General features: G+C 42.3%; 1 protein-coding gene across 2 annotated transcripts in view; it reads left to right on the top strand.

The window, feature by feature from the left end:
- The window catches only part of DPYD (dihydropyrimidine dehydrogenase), a 3,539,101-nt gene that overhangs the window by 1,868,291 nt on the left and 1,643,772 nt on the right, over nt 1-27,038 (top strand). For both annotated transcript variants that reach the window (XM_085601856.1, XM_085601855.1), the window contains exon 10: nt 9,432-9,601. In XM_085601856.1, coding sequence (XP_085457982.1) covers nt 9,432-9,601 — 170 coding nt within the window. The remainder of the gene's footprint in view (nt 1-9,431; nt 9,602-27,038) is intronic.

Raw genomic sequence — 27,038 nt, 5'->3', positions numbered from 1 at the left:
CATGCCAATGTACGTCTAAACTAGAAACTAGACTTTTTGTTGTTATTGCACATTTTGCTCAAATGTGTGGAGTTATTTGAATCTTGATTTTTCTCTCACCCCGTTCTCACTGGGCTGAGAGGTCCCCAAACAGCTTGTCATTACAGGGGCTCAAATTGGCTATATACCACCCCCTTCTATGGCCCCTCCCTTTTGGAATACAGCAGGCATGGATCAGGCACGTCCATAAGCATGGCCTTCATGGTCTTTTTGAATCTCTCAATAAGCTCATTTGTTTAAAGGTGAAATGGTGATATGGTGTGGAGAACTTGTAGGGCACACCTCACTCATCCCACATGGACTTCATGCACTCTGACATGAAGCTAGTGATATTGTCAGATACCACTTCCTTGGGAACCCTACATGGGTAAAAATTCACATTAAGGCCCTAGCCACTGCAAGTGCTGTCGCCGACCTCAGAGGGATGGTTTCTGGTTAATGTGTAATGTGGTTCACTAAAACCAGGAGAAACCTGTCGCCTAAGGCTGTCATGAGGTCCAAGGGACCATCAATGTTGACGCCCACCTTTTCAAAGGAAGTGCCAATGACAGGCAAAGAAACCTGGGTAGCCTTCAGCTTTTGCCATGCTTTTCAGCTGGCCTGGAAGGTGGGGAAGACCTGCAGAAGGTTTTTGAGGCTGCCTTCATCAGAGGGAAATAGAAGTGGGGGATTTGCCTAACAAAGGTCTTTTCCTGCCCCAGATGTCCTGCCAGGGTCATGTCATAAGCCAGTACCAGTAGGAAGGCCCTGCAACACTGAAGGACCACCAGCTCACAGGCTGCTCCAGGTCGAGGAACCTTAGACTCACTGTATTGGAGGTCATTCTTCAAATAGGTAAGGTGAATCATCAAAGGTATCACATGCTGTCTGGGCCTCAGCTTGCCACCTTAAGCCCTCTAGAATTGGTCACCCTTTCTTTGCCTTGCTGATTTCCTCACTAGTGGGCCCACCTTCAACTTACCATCCAGTAAGCTCAGGCAGGTCTCAAAGAGCAGTAATATCCTCCCATGTAAGCTCAGGAGTGCCTTCCTTAGAAGCCTGCCAACCTGGACCATAGAAACTTCAGGGGCTGGTTTCCAATGTTCCTTACCGTACCTCTTCTTGGCATCTGTCTGGGTAATTTTTCCATGCTCAGGCTAACTTGACACCCCTCTTGGGTGGCCATGGACCTTGTAATCATACAGACCTATTCAGGCAAGCCTAACATCTCCAGGAGTGACCTGAGCTCCACTTCCTTCCTGACAGTGTGCTCTAGGTCATTACCTAACAGGCATGGTAGGGCTCACAGCTACTTTTAGAGAACCTGAAACCAATATCCCACTCAAATGGAATCAGATCAAATGGTTAGTGACTCTCACGGTTGTCTACGACTATGGCCTGGTGCAATGTATTAGAGATGACCTGCTCTGAAGTTACCAGATGACACCCCACAGTAGTCCTACTGGCTCCTGTGTCTCTGAGTCTCCACCCTGTGCTTGTTGATGGTGACCCACTGCCTCTACTTAGAGGTATGTGAAGCCATATGGGCTTTAAGTACCATCTCTCTATCCCCTAGGGACAGTAATGTAACCCATGCTCTCTCCCCAATGCTAACGGTGACCACATCCTCCCCAAGTGCAACACTGGCCAACTCACATGTAAGCCCACCGGTGGGGGCTGTACCCTCTTGGAATATGTGGTGTTTTCCTTGAATTGCCCATATTTGTAACACTCACTACTCTGGGGGCAAACCACCCTGCCTGTTTGTCATAAAACTCCTTTCTTTTAAGCTCAAACTGGGACTGGTTATTGTTGTTTCTTTTGGAATTATTTTGGGAGCCTTTAAAGAACTCATTATTTTTAGGTTTTTCTCCCCCTTTTGTATACTAGTGGGACCTTTCACCACCTTTTTGGTGACCCCCCCACCCCCAGATACCTTTTTAAACACTCTGGTAATGACGCAGCGGTCTGCCTCCTCAGCATACCACCTGGGGTCAGCAAGCTTATTATCAATCAGTTGCTGGCACAGCTCTGTAAAACAGATATTTAACATATGCTCTTTCAGTTTCAAATGAAACAACCCAGTAAAATCATGAACTTTGCTGCCTCACACCCATCCATTCACGCCTTACTGGTGTAGTCAAGAACATCCACCCAAGACTTGTTCTGTATTTTATGGCTATCCCTTAGTCTAATGCAATACTTCTCTGGGGTGAGTCCAAACTTGGTCAAAAGGATGGTTTTCATTAGAGTGCACTTCATCCATCCTCTACCTCCAGTGTCAGCAAGGTATTCCTCCCTACTGTGGGCATGTGTTTCCAGAGTGTTGCTCCCCCAAACCTCTTCTGAGATTTGAGCATCTTGAAACCCACTTCAATGGCAGAAACACGCTTGTCAATGTCACCCCCTACCACATAGCTAGGAATCAGATCTTTGGGTAAGTGAACCTTCTTGTCCCCTTCAGACACTGTGGGTATGCTGCCACCATTACTGCTGGAATGTTCCTGCTTGTCTCGGAGTTCCGGCTTATGAGAGTACGCTCATAGGCCATTCTCTTCTCATGCATGGTCAGTTTCTTTTCCTTCAGAGCTAACTCTTTTTCCATTTTTATTTCTGCCATCTGTAGCTGAAACTCTCTATGCTTTCCTACCTGCCAACTCCTCTGCAGACAGGCATTGTGAAGACCCACTGCTCTCCACTCTGGCAGGGTGTTTCAATTCAGAAGATAAGTTATCCTCCTCCCCTGAGTGTTGCATCTCAGGACGTGAACCCAGACCCTGTGCTTGCCCCCCCATAGCATCTTCCTCATCCTGGTCATCTGTTGCTGACAGTAATTGGTGAGCTTCTGCTTAGACCTTCAGAACTTTCTGTATCTCCAACTTTGTGGTGGCCTTTTTGGTTAGCAGTCCCCTTTCCTTTCCTTACAGAAATTCTTGAGCTCAACCAAGTGTAGCTCTCCAGGTTGATGATCTGGAATTCCATTTCGGCAGGTATGGTCACAGTCAGTCAGTTAGGTAAAATGAGAGTGAATAAAACAAAAAAAAATATTTCTCTGGGATTTTTTGTGTGCAGTCCAAATCTCACAACTCAAAATTGTAGGAAATTGGGCTACTGGTTGGGGTGGTAAAAGCTTTCTCAACAGCAACCACAGTTCCTGTAAGGGTAAAGTCACAAGCAACCCCAAATTATCCTGTATTTAACCCTCTGATAGCTAGGCAAAAAAGCAACCAGGCTTAACTTAAAGTCAATGTTTAAAGTATTTCTGCAGCACTTCAAATAGAAGTAAATTGAAAACACACGCAAGAAAAATCCCTTACCAATTTAGAGAAATAGAGTAATATGTAATACATTATTTGAGACCAAAGCAACAAAAACTCCAATCAATTGAACCAAAGATATGTCATTTTAAATATGTAAGTGAAAATCATGCCTAAAAGCACAAAGCATCAACAGTGGTTGTCTGGTCAAGTCGGATCGGGACCAAGTCATAAGTTCAGGCCAACTGCGATGGATCACGGGCCTGATGCAGGAGCCCTGTTAGGACTGCTGAACAAAGTACCTTGTATCCTGGTAGCGGAGCATTGTGAGATCCCACGTTGAGGATATGTCACGCAGGGGCTGTTTCCGATGAGCAGGGATAGTTCCGATGAGCTGCAGCTCCCATTGCTAGAGACTGCATTGAGTATGCAACGAGCATCAGCGGTTATGATGGAGTCATCGACAAGTCTTGTGCTGCAAGGTTCTGCATCGGCGCAGGGGATGTCGTCGATGGAGGCTGATAATTCAGCGTCCTGTGTGAGGGATGCATGGCGTAGCTGTGGTTCAGGGGGATGCATCGCCCAGCAGTGTTTCCAAAGTGAGGATGCTAGAAGATGAGTCACGCTGCGTCGGTTCTGCCCAAGAGCCAGCTAGGCTGGCAGAGTGCCTTCAGACCCACTTTAAATGGTACAGGACTGGGGTGGCACCACTCTGGGGACAAGAAACAGCTGGCAGGGTACATGTGTAGGGTTCAAGGTGTTTGGAGTTTTTCTGTCCCTGAGGCCCTGATCAAGAGGCCAGCCAATTAGCCCTTTGAGTCAACCTGGTGGTCCTGAGTTCAAGATGCAGGTCCAGTCCTTTTCCCTCAGGCAGTAAGTAACAGGGCAGCAGAGTAGCAGTCCTTCTTGAAGCAGGGCAGCACAGCAGTCCTTTTGAGTCTTCTACAGATCTAGAGGTATACTGAAGAGTTGAGTCTGAGGATCCTATATTGATAATTGGAGCCAGCTTTTAGGTAGTAGAAGGCTCTAGATGGTTCCACCCCCCAGAGATATTTGGAATTTCCTGCCTTCCTACCCTGGCCCCAGCTTGTCTAGGGGCACAAAAGACTAGTCTCAAACCCTTTGTGAGTGTGCTGGGGAAGAGCCTTTGTGATGTGTTGCAGATGGCAACTCCTCTCCCTCATCAAGTCAGAGATAGCCTATCCTGCTAACACCTGGTCCTCTTTTCTCTCATTATCTGGGAGCAATACACAAAGGCCAACTGCTAGCTACTCCCCGACATGTGACCAAGGATACAGGTTGCAGGCACCAAATGGTTAGGACAAGAAAACGACAACTTTTGAAAAGTGGCATTTTATGAATTGTGACTTGAATTCCAACTTAACCAGTTAGAATTTCTTACAGTAGTTCCATTCTCCCACCAGTTCTTCAGAGGAAATGTTGGTAGCTTTTCAGTTTGGGCAGGAGGAGTACACTCTAACACCAACCAAGGGTTCTAGGACCTCAGGACTTGGGGGTCAAGACTTATTCCAACAGAACCATCAACAGCATCCAGGGCAGATCTGGTTGAGACTGGTCAGCTCAGCTCTTTAGGGAAGTAGGCTTCTTGCAACTTTTGTGGCACTGTCTCTTAACAGGAGGTCAACAAACTGAACTTTGAAGTCCACTTCTTGGCCCTATGTACAAATGAGATAAGGTCCAGCCCTCGTGGGACTTCTCACAGGTCACAACAGCAGGAACAGCCGTCCATCTGTCTGTCACAGGTCCAGCAGTGTTCTGAGAAGGGTTCTGGCATGCCACGTGTGCCCAGTACCAGCCTGTGGGTGGGGAAACTACTGGCAACTCCATAAACAGTGGTATACAAGTTTTCAGGGGTGACATTACCCACTTTTGCAGCACTTCCTTTGTGATTTACTGTAGAATATCCCACAGTGCCCCTTTCTACCTAAAGGTAACATGCAGAACATGTCTTTCCTTGAACAAAGCTCCTGTGTCCACCCAATGGGTGTGGTTAGGGAAATGAGCAAACCCTCCCTTGAGATCATTCAAAATTGGTTATGGGGCAGCCCCTCTCCCACTGGGAGTGGTGCCTTGCTGGTTAGCGGGCATAGAGTGTGCAGGCTGAGGTGTGAGCCATACCTGCCAGTGACACCATGTGCATCCTTTGAAGTTCATTTAGTTACAGGACACAGCCCATATGGCCATCCTGTTAGGGGAAGGGCCACCCCTCTCCCCTGGTCCCCACACTGGGAGCCTCTTAAAACATAATCAAGGAGCCGTTCATCTCCTCGGTGACAGAGAACACTGACAGAAAAGTGCATTTGTTTCAGGCAGGAAAATTACAATTTTCTGAATGTGTCATTTACAAAATGGTAATATAAAATCCAACCTGACCAATAAGTTGGATTTTATATTCATTTCATTAATCTTTATTTCGACTTCATAAGTCATAAAAGATGAACAATACAGATAAGACAAAAAAAACTGCACAATGAAATACATCATTAAGAGAAAGATAAGGTGGAATTACAGTGTCTGCAAAATATTGACCAGGAATCAGAACATCAATTAGTGCAAAAGAATTCATGTTATCAAAAAAGTTCTTCTGATATTCCATACAGCAGCTAAGTACTTGCTGACAGCAAATACAGTTAAAGGGGATAAGTCCGATTTCAACAATCGGAAGGCCTCCAGATGATGCCTGAAGCCCCAGTTTCTGCAGATGGGAATAATCCACTTTTTCCTGGATTTCGTATAAGAAGGACAAAAAAACAACATATGAGTTTCAGTCTCCACCACATCATTGCAAGCAGGACAATTTTTAGGAGATGAAGGGTGCCATCTGCTAGTAAGAGCTCTTATTGGCAAAGCATTGTGTCTCCATTGAAGGAATAGTTTCCTAAGACCAATAGGGTTAATATCGTCCAGGACTATCTCCAACTTGTAGTAGTCCTTCATATTTAAAAAAGTAGTAGACATCAACCCAAGTGTATCATTTAGTTATAGAAGCATTCAGATTGCGTTCGTAATATCTTGTAACCAGAGCTTTACGGGATATCCTACTACAAGCTTCTTGGGGGTTTATCCACAGGGCCGATAGACCCAGGCGAGATAATTCATTCTTTATACACTAGCCATGCAATTTTTCGGACAGCTGGATGTTGATAAAGATCCATAAATTCAGCCCGGTAGCATGTAAGTTCGGGGGTTACCCAAAGTCGCCTCCAGAAAGTCAGAGGCTTCACACCTGATTCCTCCTTTAGTGATCTTAGTCCCATATCAAGCCTAAGGGGGAGAAGTGGTGAGCTCAGTGGTAATGCGGCTAGGTTCTGGAGGAACTTGTTTTCCGTAATAGTAATTTCAGGGGCACAATTATTGCAAAATGAGTCATTGAATCACGTTTCTAGCTACTTCCAAACTGCAGTTAAGCATTATAAGGTGTAAAGGTGTAACCCAGTGCTTTTCAATGGGAGAGCAAGCCTTGCCACAGTAAAAAATTACTTTGGAGGTTTTTTACCACCAGGACATTCCAGTTAGCAGTGCCCCAGTGTGCAGAGTAAACAAAGCACCAGCATCAGCTCAGAAAAAAAGGGGGGTGACCGTACACAAAAGGCATTGTCTAACACCATATCTAACAGAAGAATATTAGATCACTATTGGCAGGGAGGTAATTCAGACATAAATGAAATAAAGATATGCTCTATTTTCAGAGAGCTTAAAATACATACCTGGACCAAAGACTGCAGATCAGAGAGAACTCAACTACTGCTTCTGTAGTGAGATGTCTACACAGAGCTAACACATGCTCTGTGCTTTGAAAATTACACTTGATAACAGTGTGGAGCAGAATTAATTACAAACTACTGGAACTATGCATTATTTTGCTGTATTGAAAATGCTTGTGTTTTAGATTGATTAAGAGCATTCAGGCTTGAGACCACGATTTTGAGTTTAGTTTACAATCAGCTTCTGGAGGTCATCTGGCAGAAAGAAATCTTGGTTGTTTCAATTTCCTTAAAATGCACCTTTTCTCCGTATTCTTCCGTGTACTTGAAGAGAACTTTTGCATATGGATGCATTCACGAGGACAGTGTCATTGGAAGAGATGCCACTGTAGTTTTATGTAAAATTATGTTGCACTTTCCCTCCTTGATTTGATCTTTCGAAAGCCAATCAGGTGTCCTCAACAGCTGAATAGAGTCACTTTACTATACCTCCAGCCCCCATTAGAAAAGGATTTGAAATTGTGTAAATTCTTACAATGGCAGAGGCCAGTCATGTGCTCTGTAACAATAATCCTGTATTCAATAGTCTTTCCATGTTCAATTGCTAAAGTTCATTATCAGAATAATGAGTGTAGGCGAGATTACTTTCTGTTAAACTCAATTAGTTCTTGCACCCACCTTTCCAAATCCCTACTGTGGTGAGTGTATATGAGAGGATGTTGGTGTTAGAGGACCAATATATAATCGTAAATGTAAGCAAATCAACAAGAAACAAGATGGATGGATGGATGGATGGATGGACAGATAGATGGACAGATAGATAGACGGATAGATGGATGGACGGATGGATGGACGGATGGATGGATGGATGGATGGACGGATGGATGGATGGACAGATGGATGGATGGATGGATGGATGGATGGATGGATGGATGGATGGATGGACAGATAGATAGATGGACGGACGGATGGACAGACAGATGGACAGACGGATAGACAGACAGACAGACAGACAGACGGACAGATAATGTGCAATGAAATCACACAGACGTGTAATATTCTGCATGGGCTTAGAAATTAGAACAGTTCTAAACTAGAGATTCAAATGTCTAGTCAAGATTAGCTGCGTCAATTGGCACCGAATATGTGCTGCAAAATATAAGAATTCATCATACCTACAGTAAACAAAAAGAAGTGGTAAAATAAGTTGACTTGTTGGAGTTCTAGCGCTTAGGATATTGCAAAGGTATCGTTGGGACAAATGACCGTAGGACGAAGTGTAAGAGCGCAGACTTTCTATTCATAGGCTTTCCAAATGGCATAATAAAAGTCACTTCGACCATCGCTGTACATAAACCAGCATAAGGACTGGGAGTCAGATTTTTTATTATTTATATCTCTTCTGCCCCTGTGCTGCTTGTATTATTCGGTGGAACATTGCTTCAGACATATAAAACATCTTTGTAGTGGAAATTGCACAAAACACTAAATAATTTAAAGCTGTTTCACATTTTGGGAAGTAAATCTAACCCAGTGCAGTAAACGGCCACAATAATGCAAAAGTGGAATATTTTTGCTTGTGTAAACTTTTAAAATATGTACAACCAGTTATCAGTCTTGCTCGCCGGTTCGCGGAAGGGAAGACGTGCTTTTATGTGTATCTTCACGCCTGCTGCTTGGTTCTCGAGTTTTTGAACTAAAAGCTTGTAAAAGGCCTGATGGGGGGGCTGTTGTTTGTGTGGATTATCACGGGCAATGTGTCTACTAAAGAGCGTGACACGTTTTAAGTAAGGAAGAGTTTGCTGAAAGGAAGGGCATTCTCATCGAGAATACTGGGCAACTTGTAACAAGGGCCTTAGTACTTAAATGAGATCATCATGGACTCATTCGCTTAAAAATCCGGCTCCTTCCATTCATGCTTCAAATGTATTTATTGCAGGTTGGATATGCAGCGAAGTTAAGGGAATGAGGTTATTTTTTGTATTTTTTTAGTGTTGTAGTTTGTTTTTAGCTTTAGATGATTTATATGTTATAAGCACCGAAGTACGTGAGTAGAATCGCTTGACTTCTCGAATATATCTTTCTAACCAAAGAGTGTAAAGGAATGCTCATGAGCAAACTATGATTATTATTATTTACAAAGCAGCAAAATGTACCAAATATATGGGATCCCTTTGTATATCTCTGCAAGAGGTGGGAAGATTGAAGTCATCGCTGCTAAGTGTACTGACTATGAAATTGCATGTCAGAGGATATTTTGAGACTGGGAATAAAATTGTCCTTCACTGAGGCACAATAATCTAATACTGACACTCCATGCTTGAAAATGGCAAGATGCAATTTTACACTGCTCTAAGTCCGAGCGACTTTCCAGCTGTCATGCATAAACAGTTTTCCTACTTGAACATGTTCTTTCCTTTTTATCATTCAGGGATGTGTGCCTGCCGCTCTGCGCTGCCGTCGATAAAGGGAACAGTGATTGTACTTGGAGCAGGCGACACAGCTTTTGACTGCGCCACTTCCGCCTTACGCTGTGGGGCACGTCGCGTGTTTGTCGTATTCCGAAAAGGATTCACCAATATCCGCGCTGTTCCAGAGGAGGTAACTGTCGTCACACTTGTAAATAAGGATTTGGGAACACATCGTGTGTGGCTGCTCAATTATAACCAGCACATCATTTTAGGAAAGCTTCACTGTTGTCAAGTTTAAAACCAGGACATGTTGCAGCAGAGAAAAGGCTTGGTTCCTATTACAATGGAGGTTGTAATAAACTGGCGTCAATGGTAATTTCCTGCTTAAGATGAATAAGAGAAATATGTCTTCTTCTAGACGCAGGATACATCTAAACCAGGGCACGAGCCGGGGGGACACACGGGAACACAGCGTCCACCCACTTATTTCACAGGGTCGACGCTGTCCCCCCCTGCCAAGAAGTTGTGCCCCACAAAAATATGATGAACTTGTCCCGGTGTAATTTTCAGACACCAGGACACGTTCAGCAGTGCCAGTACGTTGTCTGCCTTCCATTCCCAGCAGCAACGTCTAGGTGGTGAGGGGGCTTTTCTTTCATCTCCAGCTGAGCCGAAGATAAAGGCCGTAGTTCAGGGGCCACCAGGCATCCTTTTGCTTGAATATCCTGACTGGAGGTGGCCTGGAACCTCATACTTTAAAGTAAATGCAAGGGAGGGGAAACAGAGCCACACATCTTGTTATCTCTTCACAGATATTTAAGAGATGCACGCTTTTTACTTTGTTCACTCCCTGGATATAAGTGCATGCACTGTAAGAATGTCAGGTGTGTTTGTCAGTCCCAGTATGTACACAAATAATTTAAATTGCCCTAGTTTATTTCTTTTATAGCACTACTCATCCCAGTGCAGAGTGTTAGAGCGCTTTACATAACATACACATTATCCATTCCAAAGAAATCATGTAAGTGTGCAAATCAATGTAAAAGATGTGCTACATGAGACAGTCAGGGTTATAAGGTGTAGGAGCCACATGCCCTTCATAGCTCACTGTGGTCTACTAGAAGGATTACAATTTATGAATTGCAGGTAACAAAAGGATCTCTGTGCTCAAAGCAGTAATCCACTTACCTAACTACATAAAATAAAAATCGGTGATCTGCATGTTACATGATGTGCTTTGATTTGCAGGAGACAACTTTTTTTTAAAACAAATGTAATTGTATTTTCAGTTGCCAAATGTTATATCATACACATATCAGAGCACTATTGCATAACTATGTGGTACATTTATGCTCACAACCTTGTATAAGATGCACACCATATGCGTTGTGATATCATAAATAACAGACCCGAAGAAGGTAGCAACAAAATAGAGGTTCAACAATCCCCAAATGTCCCCTCTACCCCCAAGAACAGTGGGTGATTATGTTTTGCAGGAGACAACTTAATCTTCTCTACTGCTTTGATTAAAATTTGGGACTACACAAAACAAAGATCTCTCCAACAAATGCTTTAACCTCCAGAGTTATCTAACCATTATTATTATTATTCCTTGAGATTTACTCCCCCCTATACTCCAGATGCAGGTCAGTCTGTTACTGTCTCATCTCCTCCCCTGGGTCAAGACATTCTCCATATCCTATCACTTTCAGATCCAGACACTCAATCCACAACCAGGCAGAGACACACAGAAATGTTAGAGCACAAAAACCCAGCCACTTCTAAAAGAGTGGTTTCTAAACACACAATGCAAAAACCACCTTCACAAAAAATGTGTTAATGAATTGTGAGTTCAGGCATACTAAACTTCACCTCTCCATCTTAAGCTTTTGGGAAGATAGGCTGGAAACATATTACACAGCCTCCCAAATTCTGTCCTATGGGCAAGCTGGCCCTTCAACTGTGAAAAACGAAATGGAGAGTATTTCACTGTCAGGACACGGTACACACCTCAGTTCATGTCCTGCCTTTCACATACACTGCACCCTGCCCAGGGGATACCTTGGGCCTACCACAGGGGTGTCTGATGTGCACAAAAAGGGAAGGGTAAGGTCTGGCAAGTGGGTGCACTTGTCAGAACAACATGGCAGTTTAACAAACTGTGCGCAGGCACTGCAGTGGCAGGCCTGAGTTCTCTCTTTAAGGCTACTTGTGTGGGTGGCATAATTAGCGCTGCAGGCCCACTAGTAGCATTTGCATTACCAGCCCTGGCACACATAGTGCACTTTACTAGGGACTTTACTAGTAAGGCAAACATACCAATCATGGACAACCAATTACCATTACACTTTACACAGGGAGCACTTGCACTTTGACACTGATTAGCAGTGGCAAAGTTCCCAAAGCATCTAAGTCAGTCAAACGAAATCCATCACAGCATCAAAAATAGAGGCGGTAGAGGCAAAATGTCTGGGGTAATTACGCCAAGAAATGCCAGGTCTAACAGATCCACATCAAGCAAACCTTCTAATGTATTCAGTTAGAGGGTCTGAAGAAAGTGTGCACATACAGAAATAAGTCGACCTATTGTTGTTTTGAATGAGAGCACACAAATGTCATGCAGACGTTTTGCACAATTAGACATTGATTTCTATACATAAATCGTATTAATAGAATCATAATAAGAGTTGATTACATGGTTCCGGTTGAACATCTTTCCATGTATGTATCCAAATGAAACGTCAGTATGTACTAAGCTGTTGTATTGCAAAATTTGAGCCACTTTAATGCCAGTACTGACAGTTGTGGAATGCTACATAAGTGCATCCTCTGCCTAAGCATACCATGAAAATCAGGTTGTCGACCTTCAATCTGAAGGAGGTCCTTCTGTGTAAAAACACAGATGAGCATAGTGCCAGCTGTTAAGTTACATTGTTGCAACCTTGTTTGTCTCGTTTAGTTCATTTTTAGTCTTTTTTGAAACCCGGGTCTCATTGCAAGAATGTGTTTTGTCCATTGTAAATGACAGATATGTCAACATCAATTCCGTATACCTTGAGTGATTCAATGTGTGTTTTCAAATAAAGTCCTTAATTCTATTGAATACTATTTTTTTCACTTTCTTTTTTGCTGTTTTTTAATTCTTGCAAACAAAACCCCATTGCATTTCAGGACATCCTCTGGAAGTTATTGACCAAGCTGAGCATAGTGTTATGATAAAAATGAAAATGTTGACACTACGCATATTTGGGTCTGTGTACAGAAGGACTTCCTTCTGATTGAATGGCCATATGAACATTTGTCCAAAACAAACCCTCTGGTAGCTATGGCACATGAGATAGGCTTTTCTTAGGAAAATGTGTAAAGTATCTAAACAGTGCATACACATACATAGAAATATACATAGAAATTGTCACACAAATTTCAACAAAATTCCACTATCAGTTTTCACATAAAGAGAAACATTTTATGAGACCGAAACAACAAAATTCTTATAATGGGAACCAGAAATATGAATTTTTTAAGAGTTAATTGAAAAGAGGGCTAAAAAGCACAAACACCAATGATAGTTAGAGAAGCTGTAGATCAGGACGTAGGCACAATTTGAGACTGACCACAACGGATCCCTGGTCGAATATTATAAGAAGATTAGGCCCGGTGGAAGTCTGAAAGTCATAAAAGTTCAAACAAACACATTTCTAAGTCCAAACTAAGGGCCTGATTACGATGCCGGTCGGACTCTTGTCCGACCGGCACTGTGGCGGAAGCAGAACCACGTGACTAGAAGTTGGCCATCACACTGCCCTGATTATGATGTGACTTCCTTCACGGCAGTCGCAATGCGCATATTTTTTATTGCGGCATGTGCTGCGGACTGCAGCACACGCCGCAACAGAAAGTAATCACTTTGAAAACATCCCTGCACCATCTAGCAGGCTCCGTAGAGGAGGGCCAGGGAGGATGGGGGCCACTAGAGGCCCCAAATGTCACTTTCCACCTGCCTTTTCAAATAAGGCAGATTGAAATTCCTACAACAGTGCCTGAGCAGGCACCACCCTTATTGTAGGATTTACTGACCCTCCGATGCATCGGAAGCACAGCGGACGTTCGCTATACCTGCCGCTTTGTAATGCAGGTGGATCGCAGGGGCAGATGTCGGGGAGTCGGACACAATGAGCCATCGGTGTTTGACTCACTGACATCGTAATCAGGCTCAAAATCCAAATACAGAAAGTGACTTTGTCCTTTTTTGAGAAGAAAAATTGCCATGGACCCAAAGGTCAGATATTTGGACCAGTTTGGTCCCACTAGAGCTATGGAGATTTTAAGATTTCTTGTTCAAACGTTTCTAAGTCCCAACGCAGAATGGAACTTAGTCATGTTTTCTGACCTGCTCTGAGCCTTTACCTGGAGGAAGCTGAAATTCAATCTGAATCAGTGCAACTCGATCATGCCTCATTTTACGCTGAGGCACAGGTTCGGAGTATGCAGAAGCTAATACTAATTAGCTTTCTGGTATGTCAGGCTGGTAAAGGGTAACTTTCTAAAAGTTACCTTTTCTTAATATTTATTAAACCTCTAACTTCTCCATTGAAGATCATATTTAATAACTATTAATAATAGTGGTTTATTTTTCTAACCAGTCCCTTTCTGGTGTTAACAGTATTAGTATTTTATCTGCACTCTTTTTTAATACATAGGACAACTAGGCCTGCCACAGTGAAAATAGCGATTCAGGCCTTATCACTGTAAGAACCCGGTATTATTAATGTTCTAACTATCTCACATTTGAATACCATGCACCTTGCCTTGTGGTCTACAATGCCTAGATGGGGTGTGTTAGAAATGTAATTCCTGGTTGATTGAGGTATGCACACAGGAACCACCACTCTAGTCAGGGTAAGCTAAATACACAATAAGCTAATTTGCGCTCACCCTCTGGTAGCTTGACACAGAGCAGTCAGGCTTATCTACAAAGGCAATGTGTAAAGTATTTGGGCAATATACACACACAGTAACACAATGAATACACCACAAAAAAACTCCACTCAGGTTAGAAAAATAGAAAATATTTATCTGAGAAGAATAAGACCAAAACGACACCAATAAGTTGAAGTCGAGGTGTGAATTTTTAAAGAATAAGTAGAAAATAGTGCTTAGAAGTCACTAGCGGTAAAAATGTTACTTGTGGTCGTGAGGAATCGGTGAAAATCCAAAGTTCAGGTTGACTGCATTGGAGGGCAGACTGGCCACAGGACCCATTCAGGGCCCTGCTGAGAAAGTACCTTGGATGGAGCAAAGCAACAATGCTGAGGGCTCGATGCATTGATCTTTTTCATGCAGTCGGGTCACTGCGTCGTTGTTGAACTTCACTGAAGTGAAGGCAATGCGTTGTCGAGCAGTGCAGAGCGTTGTCGGCCAGCCACGCATGCTGTGGAAGTGCTGCCCTCGGGCAACTGCTGCATAGGGGTCGAAAGCGATGCAGCTGAGTTTCTCATATAGTTAATGCAATGCATTGATTTTTGACAAAACACCCAAAACCCACTTCTGTGGCCAGGAGTTTGGAGGGGGCATCTCAGGCAAGAGCAGGACTCACAGAAGGCAGAGTCCAGCAGAATTGTATAAAGTCTTTTGGGTCTCTGAAAGTTCAGAAGAACAAGAGGCAAGCCAGAAATCCCTTGGAGATCACTTTGAAGAAAGGCAAAGTCCTTCCAGCAGAGTCAGGGAGCAGCATGCAGCATGCAGCAGGGGAACAAGTAGAAGATCAATCCAGTTAAGTCTTTTAAGGAGCACATCACTTCTTCTGACAGAGGTTCATTTCAAGATCCAGAAGTGTTTGATATTAGGGTGTCAGAGACTCAGTACTTATACCCAAAAGTATCTTTGATGTTGAGGGTGACTTCAAAAGAAGTCGCTGAAGTACCCAAGGATGCCTTTCAACCCAGTCCTGTCTGCAGGCTAACCCTGGAGGGTAAACCAGTGCTTTGTGTGTGGATGCGCACTACCTATTTAAGTGTAAGGGTCAGCACCTCCCATTCCTTCCCTTCCCAGAAAGACCCATCAGAATGCCGATGAATGCAGATGAGTCTCACCTTCATGTGTTTGAGTCTGTCTAGAGTGAATGCACAAAGTGTAGCAGCTGTCATCCAACACAGACTTGTATTGGAGACAGGCTGTCAGGCACAAAGAGCAGTACGTACAGAAAAATGTCCACTTTCTAAAAGTGGCATTCCTAAAACAGTAATGTTAAATTCAACTTCAGCAGTAAGGAGGATTTATCATTACCATTCCAAACATATCATACATGACAAAGCTACTCATCTCTGATCAGGAATTATAGCTGACACGTATTAAGGAATTCCCAGTGCTGGCCTGTGAGGTAGGCCTCACAGTAGTGAAAAACAAAATAGGCTGTTTGTCGCTACCAGGACATGCAAAACACAAAGGTACATGTCCTACCTTTTACTTACATAGCAGCCTGGCCTTAGGGCTACTTAGGGCCTACCTTAAGGGTTACTTATATGTATTTAAAGGGGAGTTTAAGTTTGGCAAGTAATTTTAAATGCTAAGTATAGTGGCAGTAAACTGCGTGCACACGGACACTGCAGTGGCAGATCTGAGACAGGCTTGAAAGGCATTTCCATAGGTGACAAAATTAGTGCTGCATGCCCATTAGTAGAAGTTAATTTACAGACCCTGGGTATATGGTATACCACATTACTAGGGACTTACAAGGAAATCAAATATGTCAATCAGGTGTAAACCAATCATACCATGTTTAGAGGAGAGAGCACATGAACTTGAGCACTGGTCAGCAGTGGTAAAGTGCTCAGAGTCCTAAAGCCAACAGAAAGATGTCAGAAAAATAGGAGGAGGAAAGCAAAAGGTTTGGAGTGTCCTTTCCGAAAGGGCCATTTTCCAACAGAGTGACTTACAAATTTTTAAAAAGGAGGTCTTTATCTGTCAAAAAGTGTTTTTTGGACTAGTCACACTACAGGTTTTACACTTCAGCAGTCAGGTAACACATGGCAGGCCTGTAGCCATGCTTGCACTGCCAATGTACTGGATGGCACAATATATTCTGTAGTCCACAAGTGTCTTCTATATGCTAGGGGTTTATAAGCAAGTTAAATGTGCCAATTCAAAATGAGATGATTTAACCATGTTTAAAGCAGGAACTCGGGCACCGTCCTCCTGGTTAGAAGTGGCAAAGTACAAAGAGTTCTAAATTCAGCAAAAATAGAGTCCAGTGCAAGGCAACAAAAAACTAGGATGACCACACATAAAGGGCTGATTTCTTTCGACTGACAATTGTAAAGACTCTTTCAAAGAGGGAAAGTATAACTACTCTTGCTAAGTATAACTACTCTCGCTAAGTATCTTTTAAATAGGGTATCAGCTTCATAAAGTGATACTACACTTCAAGTTGCTATTTCTTGCTCTTATACTGGATGTAGACATACAAAGATCCTGCTAGGGTGCCCTTAATTATTCTTTCCGGTGACGAAAACATGTGCCAATCTGTATATCATTAGCAATATTTGTAGCATTGTGAGCTGTCCACATCTGCACTCCATCAAATTTAGACAACTCAGGGTGCCACTAACATTAGTTTGAAGGTTAAAAGTCTTGTCAAGATGAAGCCTTTACATTTAGTGCATTCCACATAAAAAGGGCTGCCATTCAGAACAGATTTGAGTTGAACCAAGTTCGAAGCAAGATGGATCTAGGAGGAGAGATAAGGAGAATCTCCATTTTGATAATGTTCATTTTAGTATGATGGAGAGCCAGTATGGGTATAATAGAGAGTTTGCCCCATGAATTATACATTAAAGGAGGGTATTTCTGAATGGAACAGAGTTTTTTGGGTTGTATGGCAGAAATCAATAACAAATTATTTTCTGACATAAATATAATTGCAAGATATCTTCACAAAAAGATACCTCCCACATGGGTGTAGGTTTATGTTATGTGCTCCAGTGTAGTGATATTTCTCTAAACACTAATTAGGACTATTTGTCAGATATTATTTAGGCAATCATATACTGCTACTGTATTGTGTCATCAGTATAAGCATGATCAAATTTGTTGGCTAAACAATGGAGGCAAGAGGTTACCTGTAAGGATTTAAGGGGGTAAAAGAGAGCATTCAACCTTGAGGAACCTCCTGTTATAGCACCCAGGGCATTTAAGAGGGACATGATAAAGAGAGCTCCATCATGCAGTCCCATGCTTTCTTTGACGTAGTCAAGGAGATTGGAGAGAATCACCATGTCAAATGTCACTGTGAAGGAAGATGACAGGTAGGAACCACCTCTTTAATAATAGCTGATAAAGCTCTCTGAATTCTAAAAATTTCAACCTCAGTGCAACTTAAAAAATGCCTTTTAAGAGCGCATCAAAAGGTCATTTCCCCTCTATAAAATGTTTGAGCTGGGTCTTCATACGATTTTCACGGGGAAGGTAAGGCTATAGATCAGGCACATATGTTTCATATCCTCCGTGTTTAGCCCATCCTTTTTTGGTAATGGCAAAACCTGCTCTATTTCTGGCAGTCTAGGACTGTGCTGTAAGGTAGTACTGAATAAATCAGGCTCAACCAATAAGGTGCAACAGGAGAGCTTATCTCTAGGAGAAGTATGGCGGGATGGGTTCTGATACATATAGTGCTTGATCTTTGCAATACTATCAATCAAGTCCACAAGGGTTACTTCTATAAACAATGCCATGTTACCATAAATAACTTCTTCACTTCCATGAATGTTCTTACCGTAAATGATAACACTTTATATGGGGAATTCAGTCAGTTGCTCCACAGATGTTTCAATATCACCAAGTGGATGATAGATGGGGCAAACTTGTACTACTGTTCTTTACCTCAGTCCATAAACATGTTAGGGTACTGGTAATTTCACAGAGTTTTCATTTTAATTAGTCTTTGTATATACCTGTCACTCCACTGTGAATTGTAGCTATTCTATGCCACTCCACTGTTAATTGTATCTATTCTATCCAAACGGATGATAGAGCACACTGACAGGACAAGAAGGTCTAGCCAGGGTTGGCCAAGATATGCAGTTTTGAAGACTACAATACCTTCTCAATGTATCACTGCCTAAAATTGTGCTGGAGACATTTGAAGCAACATCAGATTTTCAAAATGTACTCCTTTGTCATGACCTAGTGGTACAGTTTTATTGTTTAGTGATAATGCTATAAATTCCTCTTGGAATGCTGGTAATTAAATTAAGGTTATATTCTTGAAGTTGTCAAAATCTGTTTCATTATATTTCTCGTTAAGCGTGAGGAGTTTCAGCTGGTGGGGATTTGCACTAAATTTAGTACTCTTAAATGAGAGTAGAATAAAGCAAAATAAGTGCACACACAACTACAAAAAAAAATGCCTTGAAATATTAAATACAACACAAGTTGTGTTGTGGACAAGGAAATCGTAGTAACAAATGAGCAAGGCAAATATGCTATTCAGAGTGCTAAAAAAGGTACCTTTTTATCCACTGTTTCTATATAGATGGATGATATTTGCAAACATGTACCACTTGGGCAATAATGCTCCAATTCTACAAGGGTGGAATGTCATCTGCTCATAAGGCGTAGATGATGTAATCTCTTTCTACCTGCTCCAAGCTAGGAGCCTAGATAATAATGGAGAAACGTTATAGACATTTGAAAAAAAGGGGAGTCAACTTCAAGAGTTGGGAGGGGTGTGTGTTCAGAGACACAGTTTGATGGGTGAACGACCAGTCTATGTTTCCATGTTTTAGTCAGAAATTCATTAGTGCTTAATTTGTGCCAGTGGTTATTGGTGCTGGGCACCAGCACTTAATTGTCAGCACCAGCTCTAGTGGCTGTCCACCATATGGTTGCTCTTTCTTTTTAAGTTTGAGATGAGCCCAACAAGTGTATTTGATAGATCAAAATACATAAGAATAGTCTGAATTGTAGCCTGTTTTAGGAGTGCAATTGTTTCTAGTTGTGTTGGTACCTTCATTGGTATTGCTGGTATGGACAATGAGTTGTGCAGTCTGCCGTGGCCACTCGAGACCGGCCCGGGCACTTACTTTTTCTTATAAATTAAGCACTGGAGTTCAAGCAGGCAAATGAGGCAGTGCTTTCTGTTTTAGTATTTCTGCACTGTGGTGAGGTCATTGAGGATTCCAGCACTAATTAGGTCCATACACCTTTCGATAGTCAGGCTCCATAGCTGTGCAACCACAGCTTTTGTTGCTATGTTGAATAAAATATCATCTAAAACGAATTTGCTATTCTAGAGTTATCAAAAAAGGTTAAATTTTTGATGTTCAGAATTCCAATGTTCCCATTGAGTTCTTCACAACACCAAACCTATTTAAAAATAGAAGGAAGTACACCATGAAAGAGCAGGCCACAAGTCATGTAGTGGACATGGTGGCATTTACTGAGAAAAATCCATGTGCTAATATAACTCAAACCACACATATGATATCAAAGCAGAATAATTAGTTGCTCCAGTCAGGTTATGATGGTAAATTATTTCCATGTGTCTAGCAGCACTGTAGCTGCAGTGAATGGACCACATATAAGCATTGGTTTTAAAACATAATGTTAGAAATTGGGTTGCTGATTGACTGGGGTGTGTGCCCTGATCAAGCAGCAACCACAATCCAAGTCAGGATAAGGTGCAAGCAAACCCCACATTAACCTGTGCTCACCCTCTAGTAGCTTGGCACAGAACAGTCAGGCTTAACTGGGAGGCAATGTATGAAGTATTTGTGCAACACTTCAAACAGTAAAAACAGTAAAAGCACCACACAAAAAGATTTCACACCAGTTTAGAAACATAGAGTGAATTTTAAGAAATAAAACAAGACCAAAACAAAAAAAAATCAAATCAGGGAAACTAAATATATTGAATTCTAAAGTTTTAAGGTAAAATTGCACCAAAAAACACAAAGTGCTCTCAAATGATATCTGGTCACACCAGACTGGTACCAAGTCAAATGTTCATGCTGATCGTGATGGAGCATGAGACCACTACAGGGATCAGATTTGGCCTGCTGAACAAAGTACCTTAAACCCTGGTTGCAGAGTGTTGCGTGGATCCTAGGCAAAGACGTGTCACTCAGTCGAAGCAATGATTTGGTTCTGAGATGCAGTGAGCCTGCAGTGGGAGGTCCACCTGCATTGTTGTTGAGGATTCTGTTGACGGGGCTTGCAATGTGAAGCTCAGGCATCAAGGATGCGGCCCGCAGTCAGGGCAAACTGTCTGCTCCAATGAGCTGATAAGCTGCAATGCAGAGTTTTGGTGGCGTCATTGAGCTGCGGTTGATGAGAGATGCGTTGACTTGGGTAGGAGATGTCAGCGATGCTTCAGTTCCAAAGATGCGAGGGTGATGCAGACCTTCTGCAAAGTTCCCAATCTATGTAACCACAGTGATGCTACAGTTCTGCTCAAGGATGTGCTGCTCAGCTGAGGAGATGCATTGGGTCAGCTGGAGGATGTGCTGCTCAGCAGAGGAGGTGCGTCGGTTCTGCAGGTAAGCACCTTTGATCCACATCCAAGGTTCCAGGACTTGCGTGGCACTACTTGGCAGACCCACAGATGGCAGAGTCAAGGTGTAGATGTAAGGTTGTTGGAAGCCTGTTATATCCTTGAGGCTTTGGATCAGGCCAGCCAACTATCCTTTGGAGTCACTGTGGGTTCTGGATTCAAGAGATGTAGATCATGTCCTTATTACTTAATCAAGGAAGGCAGAAGAAAGCAGGTCAGCACAGCAAAGTAGGAGTCCGGCAGAGTATCAGTCCAGCGGTGTGGCACTCCTTTCAGCAGCACAGCAGTTAATCCTGGCAGAGTATCTAGAGGTCCAGAATTGTTCTCAAGTGGTGGTGTCTGAGGTCCTTATTTTATTCACAGTTGTGCCTTTGAACTGAGGGAGAAACATCTAGAGGTATGCATTTAAAGTGCACAGATGGCCTGCCAGCCCTGGCTCCAGACTAACTCAAGGGGTAGGCAGCCCTTTGTGTGGGGACAGGACACAGCCTCTTCAGATGTAAGTGAGGCTCGGTCAAGCTGCTCCCTCCCATTCTGTCAGGATAGCCCACTCAGTCACACCTAAGCACCCTTTGCGCGTGGCTGTCTCGGTGAATACACAAAACCCCAACTGCCAAATAAACCTAGTTATGTGATCAGAGTCAAGGCACAGGCAGCAAACGGCTACGGAAAAAGAATGCCACCTTTCTAAAAGTGACATTTTCAGAATTGTAATATTAAAATTTAACTTCACCACAAGTTACAATTTTAAATTAGGATTTCAGAGACATCAAATATGAACCAGTTATGTCTTCCTATTTGCAAATGATGCTTATAAAATGTAATACAGTCATGCCCATGTTATCCTAAGGAAGATATAGGCCTTGCAATAGAGAAAAATGAATTGAAGAGTTTTTCTTTACCAGGACATGTAAAACATAAAATACATATCCTGCTTTTTAAATACATTGCACCCTGCCCTCTGGGCGGTCCAGGGCCTAACCTATGAGTGTCTTATATGTATTAAAAAGAAAGGCTTCGGCCTTGCAAGAGATTTAACTTCCATACACAAAAGGGCAACCAGGTGAGCAGAGGAAAAAAGAAGGAAACCGCTTGGAGGTTCTACTGGGAGGTCCTACTTGGAGTAGAGTAGATTTTTCACCTATGAAATAGCGGCATGCTTTGTCATTGGTGCCCACCCACACCCTGGTAGGCTAGTTCCGCCACGGCATACTCAGCCCCTAATGGGAGTTCTTATATAAGGTATCTTTCTAGATAAAGCAGGAATCCAGTTGAAAATAAAATCTTAAAAATGCCTTGAGGTGTATCCTAAAAGAATTACTATTTATAAACAGGGTACCATAGGCATACTTAAAAAGAATAGGGTTATAATTCAGCATTAGTTTCTCAATTACCCCTGATTTTTTGGCCCTCGTACAGAGCCCATGTGGGTCTGGGGCCTTCTTCAGGTCTGTGTATGTCTGTCCCTGCCTTTCTATACATGCATTCCATACAAATCAATGAGGCGTAAGGCTTTTATCTGAATGTGGGTCCTTCTGTTTTCAGAGGTGCCTACGTATAGGCAAGGAAAACATAATACTTCAAAACAATATGTTCAGTAGGTTAGTATCTTGAATGGTTTCCTGCGGGGTCCCATGTGCATATTTCATGGGCCGCTATCAGTTACCAACTGGTAATCATGTTAAGTACTATACAGTGGAGATAACATCACATCATTCTCACCACCTCAGTCTGTTTTCAAATAAAAACAATCATTATCTTAAATCTTAAGAAGGCTTCATAAGTGATAAAGGGCATGAAGCACCGTCAAAACTAGTCTTATACAGAATATATTAAATACAGCGGCTTAACCACTATATTTCCTATGTAGTGAATGCTCATTACCCGTGGCGGTAGCTTTAAATGCAAGTAATACCCACGTCAGAATTTTTAAAAAACGCATCCTCCTTAAGTACCAACATGTACTGTGAAGAAAACGAACACCGGGTGCATGAGACCTAAGGGGGTCTTTACAATAGCAATTTTATGCAACAAAATTGCCTCTCACGCCACCGGTGCAGGCAGGGTATCAGGGGAATCCGTGATACACAAATAGGGAGACGTTTTGATAGTGAACAGTTGATCAAATGCTTAGGATAAACATATTAATTGGGCAAGTTTGATCAAGTACATTACCAACAGGTGTTCAAAATAAAAAAAATATTACTGTGCATGTTTTGTTGACAAGTGTGTGATGACTACATGATGGTTCCCCCTGCCAGGCAAGCATGACCGCTGAAGAAAGACAAAATATGGTAAGAAGCATGAATGTCAGGAGAACATAAATCACAATTGATGTAATTCACATGCATGCATATATGTGTTTTAGATCAAAAATGACACTGCACAAGCACTTGAGTGCGCACTACATTAAAAAATATAATGGTTAAGCCGGTGTTTTTCATATATTCTGGACAAGACTTGTTTTGACAATGCTTGATGCCTTTTAAGATTTAAGATTAAAAAAAGATTAAGGTGGTGGGAATGAGGTGATGCTATCTCTACTGTATAGTAATTAACATGATTACCAGTTGGTAACTGGTAGAGGCCTGTGAAATATGCACTTGGGATCCCACAGGAAACCGCATAAACTAACCTACTGTACCAATTGTTTTGCAATATTATGTTTTTCTTCCCTATATGTAGGCCCATATTCAGGTGAGAGCCTTACGCCTCATTGATTTGCATGGAATGCATGTAGAGAAAGGCAAGTACACACATGGGCTCTGTGCGAGGACTGAACTATGTTGGCATAATTCTGGGGTGATTGAGAGAATAATGGTCCATTAGAACCCCGTTCTTATTGTTTTTAAATATGCCCATCGTACCCTGTTAATGAATAGAAAATATTTTTGGGTATACCTCGAGGCATTTTTAAAATGATTGTTTTATGCAGAAAGATACCTTATATAAGAACTCTCATTCATTGTTGAGTCTGCCCTGGTGGTACTACCCTATCCTACTAGGGTGTGGAAATGTGGTGATGAAGAAGCATGCCACTATTTAGAGGGTGAGGCATGTACTCCAAAATCTTTGGATTTCCCAGTATGACCTCCAAGCGGTTTCCTTCTTTTTTCCTCTGTTCACCTGGTTGCCCTTTTGAGTATGAATAATGATTTGGGAGAACGCAACCAGGTCAGTCCTATAGCTCTCCCTGTGTGATGAAAGACATTTAACTCGCCAGGTCCACACGGCAAATTAAAACTGCAGACACAGGTTTGGCAATGGCTGCCTGACACATTTTTGAAGGGCTACTTACGTTGGTGGCACAATTAGTGCTGCAGGCCCACTCGCATTGTTGGATTTGCTGGCCCTGGGCACAGGGAGTGCACATTACTAGGGATTTATAAGTAAATTATAATTGTCGATTGTGGATAAGCCAGTGTTACTACGTTTTAGGGAAAGAGCACAAGCACTTTAGCACTGGTTAGCAGTGGTAAAATACACCAAATTCTAAGACCAGCAAAAACAAAGGCAGGAAAAACAGGAGGTCTGAAGGCAAACAAAACGTTAGGGGAAACCACGTCAAGGAAACTAGGTTTAATACATAAGCATATGAAATATAAATTTGTGACATTGTTACATTCATGATTTTTCAATTTTAATATTTTGATGACTGATATTGCAGAAAGCATGTGCTGAATTATGCATGAGCCACCAGACCACCAATGTTTGGTCTCAGGGTGCCTATTACTTGGGTAATGAAAGAGTGTGAGCTATCATCAGCAGGTGGTGATCCTCCTGCCATCTAAATGGTTGGAGTGAATGTGGTGCCTATGTGTGATAGGTTGGAATGATTATCAGTCCTATGTATGCCTGTTATATGTGCATGTGTGAAGTAGACTTCAGTTCAACCAGGCATCAGTAGAGACTAACGCATTGATTTTCTCCATCGCTTTATGAGATATCACTTTTAGTTCTATCACTAAATAGATGTCATTCACTCTGTTCTTGTTCTTTACATAGATGCATAAGAGCTCTGGTGTTTAACTTGCCAGCCCTCCTTATTTTATGTGTGCTTGCGGCTCCACTGCTCTAAATATTTGCTGTGCTTTGTGGTCTAGGAAGAATAATTCCAAGAGCCTCTGGAAGGCGGTAGCAGCCTTGAGAACCAGGCTTTCATTTTAGGTGATTCTTTTAATGACAGTAATGGAGATAGCATGTATGTGGGCAGTATTTGTATGCTGGACCTAGCCAAAAAGACAGCAGAGTGCTGTACATTGATAAAGGAAATTTCAAACACATTTTTGATGATTCAGCTGGGATTTGGGAACAAAAGTTGATTGTTAAGTAAACGTGATGTGATGTTCTTTAAAAAGATACATCTTCAGCTATTCCATAAATTGGAGGAGTGTTGCAGAGGTCCTGATGGATACAGGGATGTTGTTCCATTTCCTGGGTACATAGATGGAATCTTTTCATCTTTGCATTGCCTTAGTTGTCCTGGCTTATTCATTAGAACAAGGGGACCCAAAAGGTAAGTGAGGACCTTGGGTAATCGTTTAGTATAGACAACAGTGGTCCTCAAAACATAGGTGATGCAAACAATAAATATAGTTCTGAATCGATACTATATTCCGGAAGTCCAGCCGGACAACCGATTTAATTATAAACAATGAAGGATGCATACATATAGGAACAAATGTACGTGGGACACAGTCCTGTGCCCAAGGTAGAACAAAACATTAACAAAACAAACAAGGCATTTCAGGCAAGACAGAGAGTTAAGCTTAATTTGAGATACAGTGTTATAAGCTTTTTTTTTAAAAATAGCTGTTGCACTTTTTAACACATTGGAGTAACGTGCATGCTATTTTTAGAGAGGGTCGACAGCGTTTCGATCCTTTTTGTAGGGTGTCAGGATCATCATCAGGACTTAGATATGTACATGCCTGATTGTAAACGAAATTGCCTGTATGAGCGGAGAGACGGGGACCGTACACAGACGGCGACCACTACGGTGAGGGCTCCAAGGAGAATACTCGAGGAGAAACCACGATCGGATCAGCGATGGTGGAAGGTTCTGCTATTTTCACAATGGAAAACTCCCGTAATGTGGGAATGGATATTAACGATACTTCAATTGAAGGCGGCGTGGCAATGCACAGTGCTCCGCCAGGTCCTGGAGTTAGTAGTGAATCGAGTGGCCCTCACCGTAGTGGTCGCCGTCTGTGTACGGTCCCCGTCTCTCCGCTCATACAGGCAATTTCGTTTACAATCAGGCATGTACATATCTAAGTCCTGATGATGATCCTGACACCCTACAAAAAGGATCGAAACGCCGTCGACCCTCTCTAAAAATAGCATGCACGTTACTCCAATGTGTTAAAAAGTGCAACAGCTATTTTTTTTAAAAAAGCTTATAACACTGTATCTCAAATTAAGCTTAACTCTCTGTCTTGCCTGAAATGCCTTGTTTGTTTTGTTAATGTTTTGTTCTACCTTGGGCACAGGACTGTGTCCCACGTACATTTGTTCCTATATGTATGCATCCTTCATTGTTTATAATTAAATCGGTTGTCCGGCTGGACTTCCGGAATATAGTATCGATTCAGAACTATATTTATTGTTTGCATCACCTATGTTTTGAGGACCACTGTTGTCTATACTTAGTTGTCCTGGCTGTCATACGTCAGAGGCCACCGGAGATGGTGAAATTGAAGGTCAGATATGCGGGGCTACTGGATGTGATAGCCTTTTATATTATGTAGCTGATCTCAAAGGTGGTGACAGCAAGCAAGTGGAGCCAGTTGAGTTCCATTATTCAGATCAGGTGTTTATATTTCTTGATGCCCTGGATGAAACTTGCGGTGAGTTGTAGGATGCTTTTAAGGGGAGCCAGTATGGAATCTGCGAGACTCTGGAGCATTGCTTTGCCACCATCCAGATGCAAGAATATGAGGACTTGAAATGCAGTTCTGAATGTGCTTTCTTAGAAGAATTATTTCACTTTCATTTGCAGAGAGAGCATCTACCAGGTCTTCTTTATTTTCTTGACAGTATGTCCTTTGAGGGTAAGGTTGGTGTCCAAGGTAAATTC

The sequence above is a fragment of the Triturus cristatus genome, chromosome 4_2, assembly GCF_964204655.1.
Source record: "Triturus cristatus chromosome 4_2, aTriCri1.1, whole genome shotgun sequence".
NCBI lineage: Eukaryota > Metazoa > Chordata > Amphibia > Caudata > Salamandridae > Triturus > Triturus cristatus.
Note: the sequence above shows the minus strand (reverse complement) of the source record. Positions and strands in the feature narration are given on the sequence as shown.